This window comes from Epinephelus moara, chromosome 8 (assembly GCF_006386435.1).
Source record: "Epinephelus moara isolate mb chromosome 8, YSFRI_EMoa_1.0, whole genome shotgun sequence".
In the NCBI taxonomy this organism is placed as follows: domain Eukaryota; kingdom Metazoa; phylum Chordata; class Actinopteri; order Perciformes; family Serranidae; genus Epinephelus; species Epinephelus moara.
The window spans coordinates 25,191,500-25,206,922 of record NC_065513.1 but is presented as its reverse complement, the minus strand read 5'-3'; the positions used below and the strand labels follow the sequence as shown (position 1 = coordinate 25,206,922).

The 15,423-nt window shown below is 41.3% G+C and overlaps 1 protein-coding gene across 3 annotated transcripts in view; it reads left to right on the top strand.

Annotated features, from left to right (window-relative positions):
• The first annotated feature begins 5,064 nt into the window (after positions 1–5,064).
• The window catches only part of ntrk2a (neurotrophic tyrosine kinase, receptor, type 2a), a 135,905-nt gene continuing 125,546 nt past the window's right edge, over positions 5,065–15,423 (top strand). Inside the window, exons 1-4 of one of the 3 annotated variants that reach the window (XM_050050850.1) lie at positions 5,065–5,736; positions 9,698–9,772; positions 14,076–14,147; positions 14,580–14,648. In XM_050050850.1, the coding sequence (XP_049906807.1) occupies positions 5,477–5,736; positions 9,698–9,772; positions 14,076–14,147; positions 14,580–14,648 (476 nt within the window). In that variant the 5' untranslated portion in view covers positions 5,065–5,476. The remainder of the gene's footprint in view (positions 5,737–9,697; positions 9,773–14,075; positions 14,148–14,579; positions 14,649–15,423) is intronic. The other 2 variants (XM_050050852.1, XM_050050851.1) reach the window with 2 other exon arrangements.

Here is a 15,423-nt window from a genome sequence, read left to right as displayed (position 1 = left end):
AGCTCTTATTCAAAGCTAAACACTAAGTAAACAAGTAAATTAGGAAATAAGAACATTTTGCATGCAATTATAGGAGAATATAGCCTGAAGAAAACTCCACAAAGATTACTGTGATTACTGCAAATAAAAGGTTAAGATACAAAGAAAATAAGTACTAATAATAGGACACTATTTCCTTTCAAAAGCAAAAGGACAGCCATCTGTCTTGCATTTAGTCTGCTGGATTCCCAAAACCCTTTTTCTCCTGGGAGTGTGGTAACAGTGCAGTTCAGAAAGGCGAGTATCATTCAGTCATTTTTAAATGAAAGAAAAAAAACAAACAAACAAAAAAAAAAACACTTCTTCTTTTTACTCAGGACACATGGGCCCCACTGATATCACTATCCACCACCACTTTGATGTAGCCAATCCACAGCTAAGCCATTAAGCGGAGAAGTTTAAAAAAACAAAACAAGGACAGAGCACGAAAATGGATCTGTCCTGCTGAGGTTTGTTTATCCATGTATATTGTTCCTAAACCGTTCACAGTTAGCAAAGGAACACTGTATGATGTTTCTGCACATATTTGTATCTCCTCGGTGTCCCAATCATAACCCTGTCTCTCTGTTACCCGTAGCTTTGGGGTGAAGCAGGATATAAGTCCATTTGTGCATTTTTAGGGGCCGACATGAATAAATCATAAAGGGATTCAATAAAAGTTTGAATATGTAAAAGATTTGTTCTTTGACTTGACCTGAACCTGAAGTGATTACCATCAATAACACGATACTAATTTAGAAGTAAAAATAGGAGCATAATCACATACAGCAGCAGGTAACTGGTGAGGCAAAGGTTGACTGTGATGCAACAACAATTGATTGTGATGCATCAACAGTTGATTCTGATACAACAGGTGATTTTCATGCAACAAGTTGTAATGCAACAATAGTTGACTTTGATGTAACAGACTTTTCTGTCTGCGATTGATTACAGTGACCTACTGTACATGCATGAAACCTCCTTCATTTTACCTTAATTCAGTGTACCATGCATCTCTATGTTTTATTACAAATGCAAAGTCACTTACTCATCACTGCATTCTTTATGATTTGGTGTGTTGGATGTCACTGACCATTCACAGACAACAGCACCTGTATATTTTTTTTATCTATAAAGCAATATTGGGTAAACTTCCTGCCTACCTCTGCACCCTTCTGTGTGTCAGCTCTGGTAGTTACCTGCTACGCTCCTCCAAGCAGTTCCTTTTTAATGTACCCCAGGTTTTAACAGATCTGGGGAAAACTACATTCTCCTACTCTGCACCTTGGACGTGAAACAATCTCCAAAAAGATCTAAAATTAGAAACACTTATATCCACTGATGAATTTAAGGGTGTCATAAAGAATGTGGTGACAGTGACGTGTGCTTGTTTTTCTTGAGAGGCCACTATGTTGAAGATTTTTGTATTATATGTTGTATTTGTTGCATTTTAAATGTGTTTTGATTGGCTGCTACCTCGGCCAGGTCTCTGTTGTAAAAGACATTTTCAATCTCAATGGGACTTCCTGATGAAATAAAGGTTAAATTAAATAAATAAATAAATAAATAAAAATGAGGTGATTGTGATGCAACAGCAGGTGATGTGATGAAACAACAGGTGATTGTGATACAACAGGTGATTTTCATGCAACAAGCGACTGTAATGCAATATAAGTTGACTATGATGTAACATCAGATGATGGTGATGCCACAACAATCCCCTACGATGCAACAACAGGTGACTATAATGCAAAAATGGCTGATTATGATGCAACACAGCTGATTGTGATGCAGAAATTGTTTTTCTCAATGAGACAAGTTATTGTCATGCAACAACAGGTGATCGTGATGCAACAACAGTTAATTGTGATTTAATGGTAGGTGACTGCGATGCAAAAACAGGAGATTTTGATGCAACAGGTGACTGTGACGCAACCATGTGTGACTGTGATGCAGCAACAGGTGACTGTAATGCAACCACAGATGATTGTATAGCAACAGGTGATTGGGATTCACAAGAAAATTGCCAAAACTTAAGTTTTCATATGATAACTTCTGTAACGAAAACCGTTGATGACTTGTAGCTGCAGCCTTTGTGTGATAACATAACAGATGATTGCCAACACCCAGTATGTTGTTGTGACAACTATGCATGAATATGAAAAAATGTGTGACTGTGATCAGACATAAAGGAACAGTGATCACAATGCTGATCCTTGATGTCACATCGGTCGGGGAGCTGAGTGACGTTAGTAAGAAAAATATACAGAGGCCATCTGACAGCACACATGGTCATTTAACATATAGTATAGTGTCTAAACCTGACTTGGAGAGACTTATCCATGCATTTGTCTCTAGTAGGTTAGACTACTGTAACGGCCTGCTCACTGGCCTCTCCAAACGGGCCGTAAGACAGCTGCAGTACATCCAGAATGCTGCTGCTCGGGTCCTGACCAGAACCAGGAAGTACGAGCACATTAGTCCTGTGCTCAGGTCTCTACACTGGCTTCCTGTGGCTCAGAGAATAGACTTTAAAGCAGCTCTGCTTGTGTACAAGTCTCTCCACGGCCTAGCACCAAAGTACATCTCTGACATGTTAGTGCCATATGAACCATCTCGGACTCTGAGGACCTCAGGGACCGGCCTCCTGCTGGTGCCCAGAGTCAGGACTAAACATGGGGAATCAGGATTCCAGTTTTATGCAGCTAAAATCTGGAACAGTCTTTCTGAAGATGTGAGACAGGCCTCTACTCTGACAATGTTCAAATCTAGGCTCAAAACAGCTCTATTTCACTGTGCATATGCCTGAAAGGATCTTATCTGCACTCTTCTCTTTTAAAGTTCATTTTATAATGATTATTTATGTTTTTATTTTGTATTGTGATTTTAATGCATTTTCTTGTTCTGTAAAGCACTTTGAATTACTTTGTGTACGAATTGTGCTCTACAAATAAACTTGCCTTGCCTTGCCTTGCCTTGGCTACATTTCCAGTGAGCCAGCGCTCATTTAAATAAACACATTTTTAATTTACTATCTCAAACTAGCTTTTATAATTCTGTGACAGTGAACTACAGGAAAGCATCTAATGCTGTAATATTTGAAGAGCCACTCATTTATGTTTGCAGATGCTGACTTTGTGTGCAAACTCGTCCAGATGTTGTTAATTAAAACATGCATGGCAATTAACAAAAGCCTTTAGTTGATACGTCACGAAAGAAATAAAACCATAAGACTTTGTTCCTTTTATCAGTGAGGACACCTTTAACATATTTGAATCTCATCAGCAGCAGCGCTCATTGTATGCATGCACAAAATAAATAATCGGAAAGTGGTGATTTGTGTTTTGCAGTCAGCATGTCAAACATGCTCCACAGTTTCCACACTAAGCTAAATATGTTTGGCATACTATAATATACCCAGAGTACTGGACAAATACATTCTGACTGATGCTTTGTCTGTGGATGACAGATGGTTCAAGGGGGTGACTGCATGTTCAAAATGTCAAAGACCTTTAACATGGGCCACAACCTCTGTCAAATTTCAAAAGGAACAGCGAGTAATTGGAATATTCTGTTTGTAAGACAATGTTTTAATTGGTACGCCTACACTGCTCTGTGCAGAATGCATACACCCTGATTTCTGAGGCAGGCATCCACCAGATTGGTTAAGACACCGGCATGGCTCCATAATTACACTCTATTCAGCAGCACTGCCTGTGCGTCAGCACAAACGTCATATAGAGCTGGGGACAGGACACTGGAGAGAGAGAGAGAGAGGAGAGGAGAGGAGAGGAGAGGAGAGGACTCCTCACAGCTGGGGTGTGTTGGGGCTGCTGCTGCTCACAGGCAGATGTGCTGTCATTCTGTCTCTCACATACAAGGTGAAAGACTGAGGAGAAAAGTCTCTGTTCTTCAAAGACCGTGCAACATAAAAAGGCAGATCAGCTCCTGTGTTATGCATCCAGCAGCAGGAGACCTATAGCAGCGGAGTGACTGGCATGCAGCCGTATAGCTTCCACTCTGAGATGACAGATTATTGATTCAGGTCTGGTTTGGCTGGGAGCCCCATATGATTATGAAAAATGGTCTAATGATTTAATAAGGTGACGCTTGGTCTAGTACACGCCAGCTAAAGACTTGATGATTGGTGATTGCTCCCTCTTTCTCTCCTGGTCTCTCACTCTCTCTTCTGTGACGTCTCAGAAATTACATCCACCTCTCCTCCTGGTGTCTACAGTGGAAGCACCAATAAGCTCAGCTGGCATTAAAATAGACCTGCAGGACAATTATAGGCTGTTTCTTTCCTGTTCCCAAGTACAAGAGTGTGAGTGCAGCTCTTGAGTGACTACCTAGATTCAAAGTAAGCCCTCCTTCAGACAGCTTTGTTTCTCACTGATTAACTGTATACAGGTCTACTTATCAAACACCCAGCATAACAACCAGATGATAATGATGATTATAAGTACAGCGACGGTGATGGTGAGAATGATTATGACAATTAGAGCCTGTAAATTGATGGCTCCTTATATCTCATTTAGGCACATAATCTGAAGACAGCTAGTAGATAAATTAAATCACCTCTTCAGCTGAAACCTTTCCCACCCTCCTCTCTCTCCAGCTCTCTTCCTAGCTGTCAGACAAGGACGCTCACACCTCGTTCACAACTCAAGGCAAGGCCGGTGAAGCCTGTCACAGCCCTGGAACTTTAACCCCTGATGGACCAAATGTTAAAACAGATGCGCAAGGCTGATTATTAACCATGAAGTCAGAGTGCGCCCTGCTGAGGTGCCCTTGAGCAAGAGGCTCACCCTGCCGTGCACCTGACCCTTCCCCCAAGAACACGCAGGGCATGGAGCATCTCCCTAAAGGGGATCAATGAGGTATCACATTATAGCCTACATGATCTGCTTAGATGCTGAGATCTCCCTGTTGTGCGTTCATCTCTGCGCGGGAGCAGCGGAACAGCTCCCATCCTGACTGACATTTGCTCTGTAGCCTATCCGCCCACCAACCCACCCAACCACCACCACCACCACCACCAGTCTCTCTGACGAGAATCATCCACACAGAGAACATTGTGTGGAGCAGGCTCCGGTCGGTGCGTGTCAGCTGAGCAGCTGAGAGGAAGAGGGAGGGTGAGACAGAGAGAGAGGGAGAGATCCTCCTTGGCACACACCCGTCAGTGTGGCAGTGTGATTGTGACTGACTGGGCTGACAGACGGGAGATTCTGGAGGAAACACACAGGACAGGGACGACATACTCTCCGGGTTTCTCCTCTCTGTCACTGTTGCCACGGCAGATGGTTTTCTAGCTGCGCCGCCTGTATCCACCTCAGCATCGGATTTTGCTTCATTTTCTTTTTCCTCCTTGATTGGCTGAAGCGGGGCTGAACCCAGCCAACCTGGGCCGGGCTGTGGGGCTGTTCAGCGAGCCTTATAGCTGAAGTTGGCACCCGAGATGAGCGCCTGGAGACCCGGGAGCGCGGCTCTCTCCTCGCCGGGGAGAGCGTCTGGGTCGTGGCGGTGCTGGTGGTGGTGGTGGTGGGTTGTGTTGATCGGGGTGGCAGTGGGCTCTAGAGACCCGTGGATGTCCGGGGAGGCATGCCCGCCGTCTTGCTCTTGCAGCAGCACCAGGATCTCCTGCGTGGACCCGGAGCGGGGTATCAATGCTTTCCCCGTCCTGCAGAGCGAGGCGGAGATGGAGAACACCACCGACATGTGAGTGTCTCTCAGAAGCATCACAGTTACAGACAGGGATTCAAATCATATTTATCCTGCTTTTATGAGAGTGCCTGTATTTTCCAACACTTTCCAAATAAAGGAATGTCATCCTTTACCCCTCCTCTGCCAGTTGTGTCTGGAGCTGACAGACAGTCCGCAAGGAAACAGCCACAGATTTGTTTTAATCTTAATCCCATTCACGAATTTAAAGCAAATTCACAGATTTTATAGATGCAATTGAAGCCTAATTAATTTATTCGGCACTGCTCGGCTCAGACGGGCATCATGTGTAACCTACATTGCATAACAGACTCATTGCCATCATGGGGCACATCAGTCTTTCAACAGCAGCGTGGAAACAGCCCATTTAGAAAGAAAGCAGCTGAGGCTGATGGACTTTATTCTATTAGACAAAGCCCAGTCTGTGTGCGGGCGCGAGCGTGTGCCCCAGTGCGTGTTTATGTATGTGCGTGTGTGTGTGGACCGAGACGCGCACAGCAGACACCACTGTCCAAATATTAGTACAGACACTTCCCAAGATTGCTTATATGAGGGTATTTAAATGAACCACAGAAGCGCAGAAAAATCGATTTTCAATAGAAAAAAGCAGCATTTTTCCAGCCAGAGTCAACATGTGAAGACTCCCTCTCCAGGAGGATGGCTGGTTATTCATCACCAAATCTGTGCGCATCTCTGAAATGTAGGCTACTGTACCCTCATTTTCATAAAACGTCATGTGGCCTAGAAATAAACTGTGACACGTCTGAGCGTTTTATATCTGAGAGCAATTAAAAAAGAGGGAGATTTTAATATTGAATTGCTGCAATATCTTTCTTGGCAAAGATAAACGGCCTTGTTGATAATGACTTGTCAGAGATGAATTTGGGAGAAGCCTTGGACGCGGTTTAAATGAGCCAGCAGTCTAGTGAAAAGCATTCACTGAGTGCTTATAATGTAAGCAGACAAATTACTACTGATGACCGTGCGACGGCTAATTCCAAAAACGACCTTGCCAAAATATAAAAAACACAACCGGAGAGATAGGTTATCGTGTCCCCTGTCACTGTTAATTGGTCAGACATCCTGTTTTTATGACACCTGCAAACACAATTTGACAGAGTATAATGGGGCTTTCAATGTCAGTGTGGATTCCTAAATGGGCACAAGAGCAGTTTGTGTTCATGTGTCATCTCTGCCTTATGTATGGATGTGTTCAGTGTAAAATCTCAGCCAAATAAATTATATTTTGTCCCCATCTGCTTTAAGAATATCCTCCAGTGCTCTAACTTGAGGAGGTGGGTGCACTAAATGATTGACATATATTGATATATATATTGTATATATTGATAATGTGGGGGATTTTTGGGAGTGTTGGCTCTTTAAAAAACACGTGGAATACAACACAGAAAATTGTTTTATAGATAACGTAGCCTTTAATAAAAATGAAAAGACAACATTTAACCTATAAAAAACATACTTTTTATTTGCAATGCTGACATTATTGCCCACAGGCAATCATAGTAGATGTGGGTAGTAACTCCTCCTTGCACACAGAGACAGTCATGCAGTGTAATGTACATCAAACTTGATGACAAACAGCTTTATAATAACAATATGTGCATGCTCTTATTATGTGGTAGTGGCACTACTATTATTAATAATCATTGTTAAGCACTTTTACTTGGAAGTGGAGCACAGTCAACTTTTGACTTTATAGGCGATTTGCACACAGGTGTAGACATTTGGGCGAGGACAATATTTACAACATGTGCATTTGTCTACCCTAAAAAACACATTAGAGTAGCAGAGGACTTTTATTTTGATGCAGGGGGCGCCCACTAGCTCACCTGGTAGAGCAGGAGCCCCATGCACAAAGGCTGTGTCCTTGCCACAGCGGCTGTGAGTTCAATTCCGACCAATGTCTCTTTGCTGCATGTCATTCCCCTTCTTTCACTCCCCCCTTTCATGCTATAGCTGCCCTGTCAAATAAAGGCAATAAAGCCATCAAAAGTATCTTAAAAAATACATAAATTGATGCAGGAAAGGCACAAATAGGTGCATAAAAATTCACCGGAATACAGGAAGTGTTTGATGCTTCCATTTTTGAACAGACAAGCCCCTGTTTGATTCTGCTGATGATGAATGCCACTGAATTATTGCAGCTTACAAATTAGATTTTTACCCTAAAAGATTTGGTCATAATTGAATTTTAGTTATTGTCAGGCAATTTGATGCTTTAGTGAACGTAATCGTATGAAACAGTGTGTTGCAGATGCAGCTTTTCAAATAATGGGTTTCATTTATCGGTGTGTAAACGCCTGTCAATCTGGGTCAGCTTCTGTAATTACTGAAAGGCACATATCAAACATTATTACTCTTTTTTTCTACTGTATTTTGTTCAGGCTTTATTTGATCGTGATGGCAGAGAGCTGACAGGAAATTAGGGGAGAGAGGAGAGGTGATATGCAACAAAAGCCCTCTGCCTGCCAGACTCAAAGCAGGGATGTTGCAATTATTGCTATTGTGTGGTGTGGCACTGCATCTCAGACCCCCGACAGGCCACCAGGACGCCTCCATGAAATATTTTTGAGGGTTAGATGGTAAATGAACCTGCACTTGTATAGCGCCTTTAGAGTTTTCCGATCACTCTGAGCACTCTTACTCTACAGAGTCACATTCACCCATTCACACACACATTTACACACCAGGCTACCATGCAAGGTGCGACCCGCTACTCCATTTAGGAACATTCACATGCACTTACACAACCACTGGGAGAAATTTGGGGGTCAGTATCTTGCCCAAGGACACTTCCACATGTAAGCCAGTGATCAAACCACCGATCTTCCAATTATCTTTGGATCCACTCTACCTCCTGAACCACAGCCACCCTGTTGTTGTCTTTTCAATCCTGCCTGATAAATCTTTTGATGACTTTTGAGACTTGAGAGAAGTCAAATACAGCGTACCATGTTGTATTTGATATTTAGAGCAATGTAATGATCAATCAACAGATCTAATTAGAGATGTTTTTTTTTGTTCCCAGTCGAACACGGTGTCCATAGATACCACACTTAAAGGTTTTTTTAACTTGCCTGTTTAATTGACTAGTTGGCACCTGATCAGATGTAGCACTCCTAATCTTGTTGTATATTCTTTGTACAATGACTCTGTTGTTGCTCCCACCCCCTGGAACTCCCTAAATACATCAGAGACGCCCCCTCACTCTCCACCTTTAAGAAATCCCTCAAACCCCACCTCCTCAAATTTGCCTACGACCTCTAAAAAACTGTCTTTCTTCTCCCTCTCTGCATTGTTTCCCGTTTTATAGATTATTTCAGTTTTGTTGTTCTTGCTCTCTGTAAAGCGTCTTTGAGTATCCAGAAAAGCGCTTTATAAATCCAATGTATTATTATTAATAAAGGCTTTCTATTCTGTTTTATTCTATTCTTTAATAACCTTGTGATTTCGCCAAACAATACGTGAACAATAAGTCCGAGGGGTTTCTTTCTGCTGTGCCTGTTACAGCATGTTCCACCTGTAGGTGAGATTGTTCCGGTTTTGTGTATCTCTGAACGTCCCCAGACATCTGATCCCAAGGCTGGGATATTTAGAAATGAACACACACTGTTTCCGAACCTGCTCACAAAGTTTCACTCAAGTTGCCCACTATCATCTCCCGTTGGCCCTTTACCAGGTCAAGAGCTTTGCTCCAGTGCAGCTGAGGAAAACAGGAGAGAGCGGTGTCTGTTTCTCTACTCTTACAAACCACCAGCTCCCCAACCCCCACCTCCATGTGCCATTTATCAGCTGCATTCCTTCAGGAGTTCATTTTTAAATCTTGAACCCTAATTATATGTGCTTATTATGTCCCTTTGTCTTGTTGAAATGCTTCTGTTTATGCTTCCTTCTGTTAACAAATGAGCCTCCTGACACACTCACTTATATCCCCTGACAGCTACATCGCCAACCAGAGCAGCTTCTCCTCCATCAACGACAAAGACCTGCACTACTACAAGAATCTCAGGAACCTGTAAGTTTTTATCGCTTATATCACCAAGGCAAACACTTAGTCCCAGGGCAAACATTCAGAGTTAGTGTCAATACATAAATTTGCAAATAAATGATAACACAGTGTTTTTATGTTTGATATTTTTATGTTCTGTGGCTGTTAACTACATCACATATTGTGTTAAAGAAACAGTTCACCCTAACATCAAAAATGTGGATTTTCCCTCTAACATGTGGTGCTATTTATCAGTCTAGATTGTTTTGGTGTGAGCTGCAGAGTGTTGGAGACGTGTCGTAGAGATGTCTGCCTTCTCTCGAAAATAATGGAACTTGATGGCACTCAGGTTGTGGTGCTCAAAGCACCAAAAAATACATGTGAAAAACTCAATAGCAATATCTCTTTCCAGAAATCACGACCTGTTTTCTCAAGATAATCCACAAGGGGTGTTGTTGTGAGCAGTTTCATGTAGGAACTATTGTCTTTCTACTGTAAAACACCCGCCAACCAAATCAGCGTGCAGAAGGAAGTGTGCATCTACTCATCGGTAAAAGGCTCATGCTCGTGACAGCGCAAGATGTGAACATTAATGGTGTCCTCCTTGGCTGAGCTGTAACGTTAGCTAGCTCAGTGGTGCTAGGTGAGCTAGCAGTAGATGCACTCTTCCTTCTGTGCAGTGAAACAGTTGGCAGTTGATAGAAAGAAAATAGTTCCTACATGTATATTTATATATTTATTTTTTGGCAATTTGAGCCAAGTTCCATCCAGTTCCACTTTCTCAAGAAGGCAGACATCTCTACGGCTGATATCTTAAACACTTGGCAACTCACACTAAAACAGTCTAGATTGATAAATAGCACTACAGGTAAGAGGAAAAATATGTATTGTTGAAATATTCCTGTTGTACGCAATCTTACGGCTCAAATATAAGCAGCATTTTACAGCAGAGAGAAGAATAATTTTGCTACATTTTAATGACATTTCAACAGTATTTCTATACATGTTTTGCTTGTTAAAATATGAGAAATATTGATTTGTTTTGCCTTTATTGATAATTCTCCTTCTCCAATATATTATCCTGTTGCTTTAATAACCCTGCTGTGTTCATTGCAGGGTGTTCTGCAGTTACTGTGTTTTGCTATGCATCTGTGTCTCATTTTATTTCCTCTAAGAATTGTCTACCGAGCAGCACTTTCTTGCAACATAATAATCTGTTAAGTGGACACTACCTAATTTCCCAGCCAATATCCCATTTGGTAGACAGATTACTACAAAGCACGCCGAACACCGCAAGAGTATATGCTCTTAATTGTGGTCAGACCCAGTGGGAACGAAACAAGTGCTGTGCCTGAGCCACGATCATATAGATAACTGTCCCACATGTCTGACACACAATTACACTCTTTCTTGATACTAATATGATAATGCTGTTTCACAGTTCAGGTATTTTTACAGTAATCGTTTTGTTAAGCATCGTGTTTTATAAATAGTGAAGGGGGAATCTGTGCTCAGTCATGTCAGATGAGATGAATCAGTCACAGAACATCTGTTAGACCAACTTTTCATATCAGATAATGATGTCTTACAGCCTCACCTCAGCCAATGATGGGCACACACTCTCTGCACCTGGTTTTAATAGTGCTGAGTAATGCACAGTATGCAGGAATATTAAAGGCATCAGACTCTTAAAACTGTTACATAAAGAGTCTTTTTATTGAGACATCTGTTAAATTCACAAATGTGCATGCGATGGCATTGCACCGTGGCAGACTTGTGAAAAAGCCAGAACAATGGCTCGCTAGAAAGATCTTTAATTAGGGAATTTTGCATTGACACCTCTGGATTAGAGAGCTGAAATCTTTATTTTGTATGATCGATTGAATTTTTACTTTTTACAGTGAAGTATTCATGATGCTTAGCACAGATTATTCCTGATGCACAAGCAAGGGTGGTCTGTTGATGTTTGTACAACCTAAATTTAGCATAACAGTTACGTTAGAGGTACACGTGGAGGGGGGGACTGGCCATCTGGCATACTGGGCACTTTCCTGGTGGGCCAATGTCCCTTCTTTTGTTGTTGTTGTTGTTGTTGTTGTCTGACCGGCCCATAAAACAGCTAAATCAGCTCGTTATTTTTTTTCCTTACTTGACACTAAGATGGCCCAATAACATCTTCAAACTCCCCTATGGCTCAGTGTCTTAAAGGGACAGTTTAGTTTTTTTAAGATGAGGTTGTATGGGTTACTATATCCCTAGAAAGTATATTAAATACAGTAAATGTCAGTCTGTACACCCCAGTTTGGAGAGGCAAGCTAGAGTCCAGCATGGAAGCTAAAAAAAGTCCCATTTAACATCGATTTAACATCGCTGAACAACGTTACCCCCTGGTCAACCACTTCCTTGAACAGTTACTTTGTTTGTGTTATTGTGTGACTTTGGTGGTTGAAAGGATCAGTTCCGATTAACCAAAGTCACACAATACTACAAACTAACTAACTGATCGAAGCAGCAGTAGACCAGCAGCTCCTGTGTTCAGCATGCTAAAATTGCCATTTTTCTCAATGGAGTCTGGTGGCTTTGATAAAAGCACAGATGGGGAACTTAAGCCATAATGGGTTTTCCTGTCACAACATTCTGCCTGACATCAAGGTAAAGTGGTGAAAAAACCCTCAATATAGTATACACTTAAACTGATATTGACTATTTTAGGTGGCTAAAATATGTTTTGTTGCTGATCCTCACCCACAGCAGTACATTGCTTAGCTTCTGTGTCGGACTCCCATCTGCTTCTCCAAACAAAGGTCATGCTGACGTACATCTACTGTATGTAATATACAGACTATGGATGAGTGTCCCCTACAGCCCCACTTCAAAAAATCAAAACTATCCCTTTGATTAAACAGCGCATTTGCCAAATTCATAGGACAAAACAACTCAGGCCAAAAAAAAAATCTTTTGACCCAGACTTTTAGCGACATGCTGCTCAGAGTAAACTCAGTCATTGGCTCTCCGGGTAGCAGCACACTTGCTGTGTCTCTCCTTTTCTTCTCTCGCCGTGCTCAACCCGTTCTTATTCCCAGGTTGTAAAATACTGACGCTCTGTCATGCCCTTCAGCATTTCATAGCAATGCACAGGGCAACCTTTAGCGTATGTACGTGATGCACAGCTAAAACACATTGTAACAAGTGGTTAGTGCTGTGAAACGGTCACGGTTAGGTTAAACTACTTTTTTAGATTTAGAAACAAGATCATGTTTTGGAATTTGTACGTTTGTTATGTAACATGACATAAATACATTATGTGAGTGTCGTTAGTGCACGATGAACATGGATAAATTCTGTCACATTGTGTTAAAACAACACTGACTTTTGTTTTCACACCCAACACAAACAAAAGTTAGTCAGTCTGAATGTGTGATCATCTTGTAACATAGCAGCAAATCAAAATAAATGCAGCTCTGTGTGTGCAAGGGGTGTCATGGTCAGCGTCGAGTGTCACAGTTTCCACCATGAACTGATGGCACAAACTGGTACATAAAATTGTATCAGAATGCAGGGACATGTTTGACAAACTTTCAAAGGGGACAATCTCCAGACCCCTGCTTAATACACTGAAAAACACCCACACCCCTGTACAATATATAACTCACATTTGTGCTAACCTACATTTTTACAATCGATGGTGATGGGTCAGTCTGGACCAAAATGCCAGGGCCGATTTTTTGTTCTGGTCCACCCCTGAGGGTGCATTACCATTAGCTAAAGAAACAGGCATGTTTATCGATCTCTCTAAAGAGAAAATACTTTGTTTGTCACGTGAGATATGTTAATGTCTGACAAATATTACCACTGCAACAGTATTTTGGTGTCGTACAATCACAGTTATATACAGAGGATGTATATTATCTTCGGATTGATGTCGGCATTATTTGTTTGAACATCATCTTAACGGTAAACCACATAAGCTGATAATTGTTTTCTTTCGCTGTGAACAAAAACCTGGCTGTATCTCTTTCACAGTTCTAACCACACACCATCGACCTACACTGATATAATGATGCTAATATCTCACAATGTGGGTATTCAGATGCTTCATGTAGGATTAGTGATATTTTGGGTTGCCAGGTGGTGATTTTCTGGTGTGTATCCTCATCTATCATGACCTATTGGAAACTGCAACCAAATGTATTTTCTCTTTATGGAGCTGTTTAGGAACCTGAATTCAAGTTTTTGCTGCTGCTGATGCTGCAGTTGCTGTTGACAATTTATAATAGTTTTGTTCATGACGACTACGACAATGACACTGCTGTTTTTGTTTTTGTGTCAGAACGGTGACCAACAGCAGGCTAACATACGTATCGAAGCTGGCCTTTCAAAACAACCTCAAGCTACAGTACCTGTAAGTTCATGCTTTCAAATCCCTGCTTTCTACTGACATGGCTGCTACAGTGCAGATTTATTTATCACCTTTGGCGAGTAATTTGACAAAACTGTTACAAATATATTATCTTCTAAAATGAATAGCTATGTTTTGATAATTTATTGTATTATTTACTGCTAAAACTGATGAACAGGAAATGTTTACAATGACGTAAAGAAGATTTATTTGTAACATTACCAAGAAAAAAATAACCAGAAAATTAAAAAAAAAATCCTGTGACCGTGTGAAGTTCAGACTGAACAGGATTTAATAAATAATAATAATTAATTAAATAATTCAGGTTTACTGGTGTATGTAAAAATGTGCCCCAAGTGTCTGTAACACCGACCCAATATCATGTTGAGATTTACAAATACAATCTCACTCTCTGATGTTCGACTTAATTTCCAGGAATCTGAAAGATAACAACCTGTCATCGCTGTCCTGGAGGATATTCAGACACCTCAACATCTCTTATCTGTGAGTTCACTGCAGCCTCCTCTATCAGTCTGTCCATCTCCGTGTCTGTCTGTCTGTTCCTGGCTCTCTCTCTCTCTGGTGTACCTCCCAGTTATCACCACAGTCTGTAGATAAACATATTCCTATAGCAGCTGTGATATCACATATAGATTTCTGATGTGACGTTTTGCAGTTTGGCGCTGGGTTTACTGCTGCCTGCAATCTTGATTTCCTAGAGCAAGAACATTATTATTATTTTAATTCAGATTCAGGCAACAGAGTGGAGACTCAGATTAGCTGAAGTCGGCAAGCAGCATTAAGGGTGTGATTAATGTGTGATTGGCAGTGACACCTGTTAATGATGGCTAGCATGCTCCCCCTAAACATACCCTTTATTTAGACTCCCATATTTCTTGTAATAAAGTAGTTATTTTCATATTGCTCTGAGAGATATTGAGTAACTAATATTATGTGGAAAAATGTATATACTATAAATTAAAGCAATTTAAAATAAAGCGAGAAATTGGCCATTTGTACCAATAGTTTAATAAAATTCAATAGATTCTTTTTTCATTCACACAGTGTCAGACCAAGGCCCAGTGAATTAAGAACACTGGACTCAAAACCAGCCACAACTCAGCCCTGAGCAGAGTGACCGTCTGCTATTGACCAATCAACAGACTGCAGTGTTCACAGCTCCACCTTTTAGTACCAGATCTGTGTGCTAGGTACCCCAACAGAGGGGGGACCAAAAATGGGGACGGTACAGAAAGGTTCCATTGGTACCATCCACAAC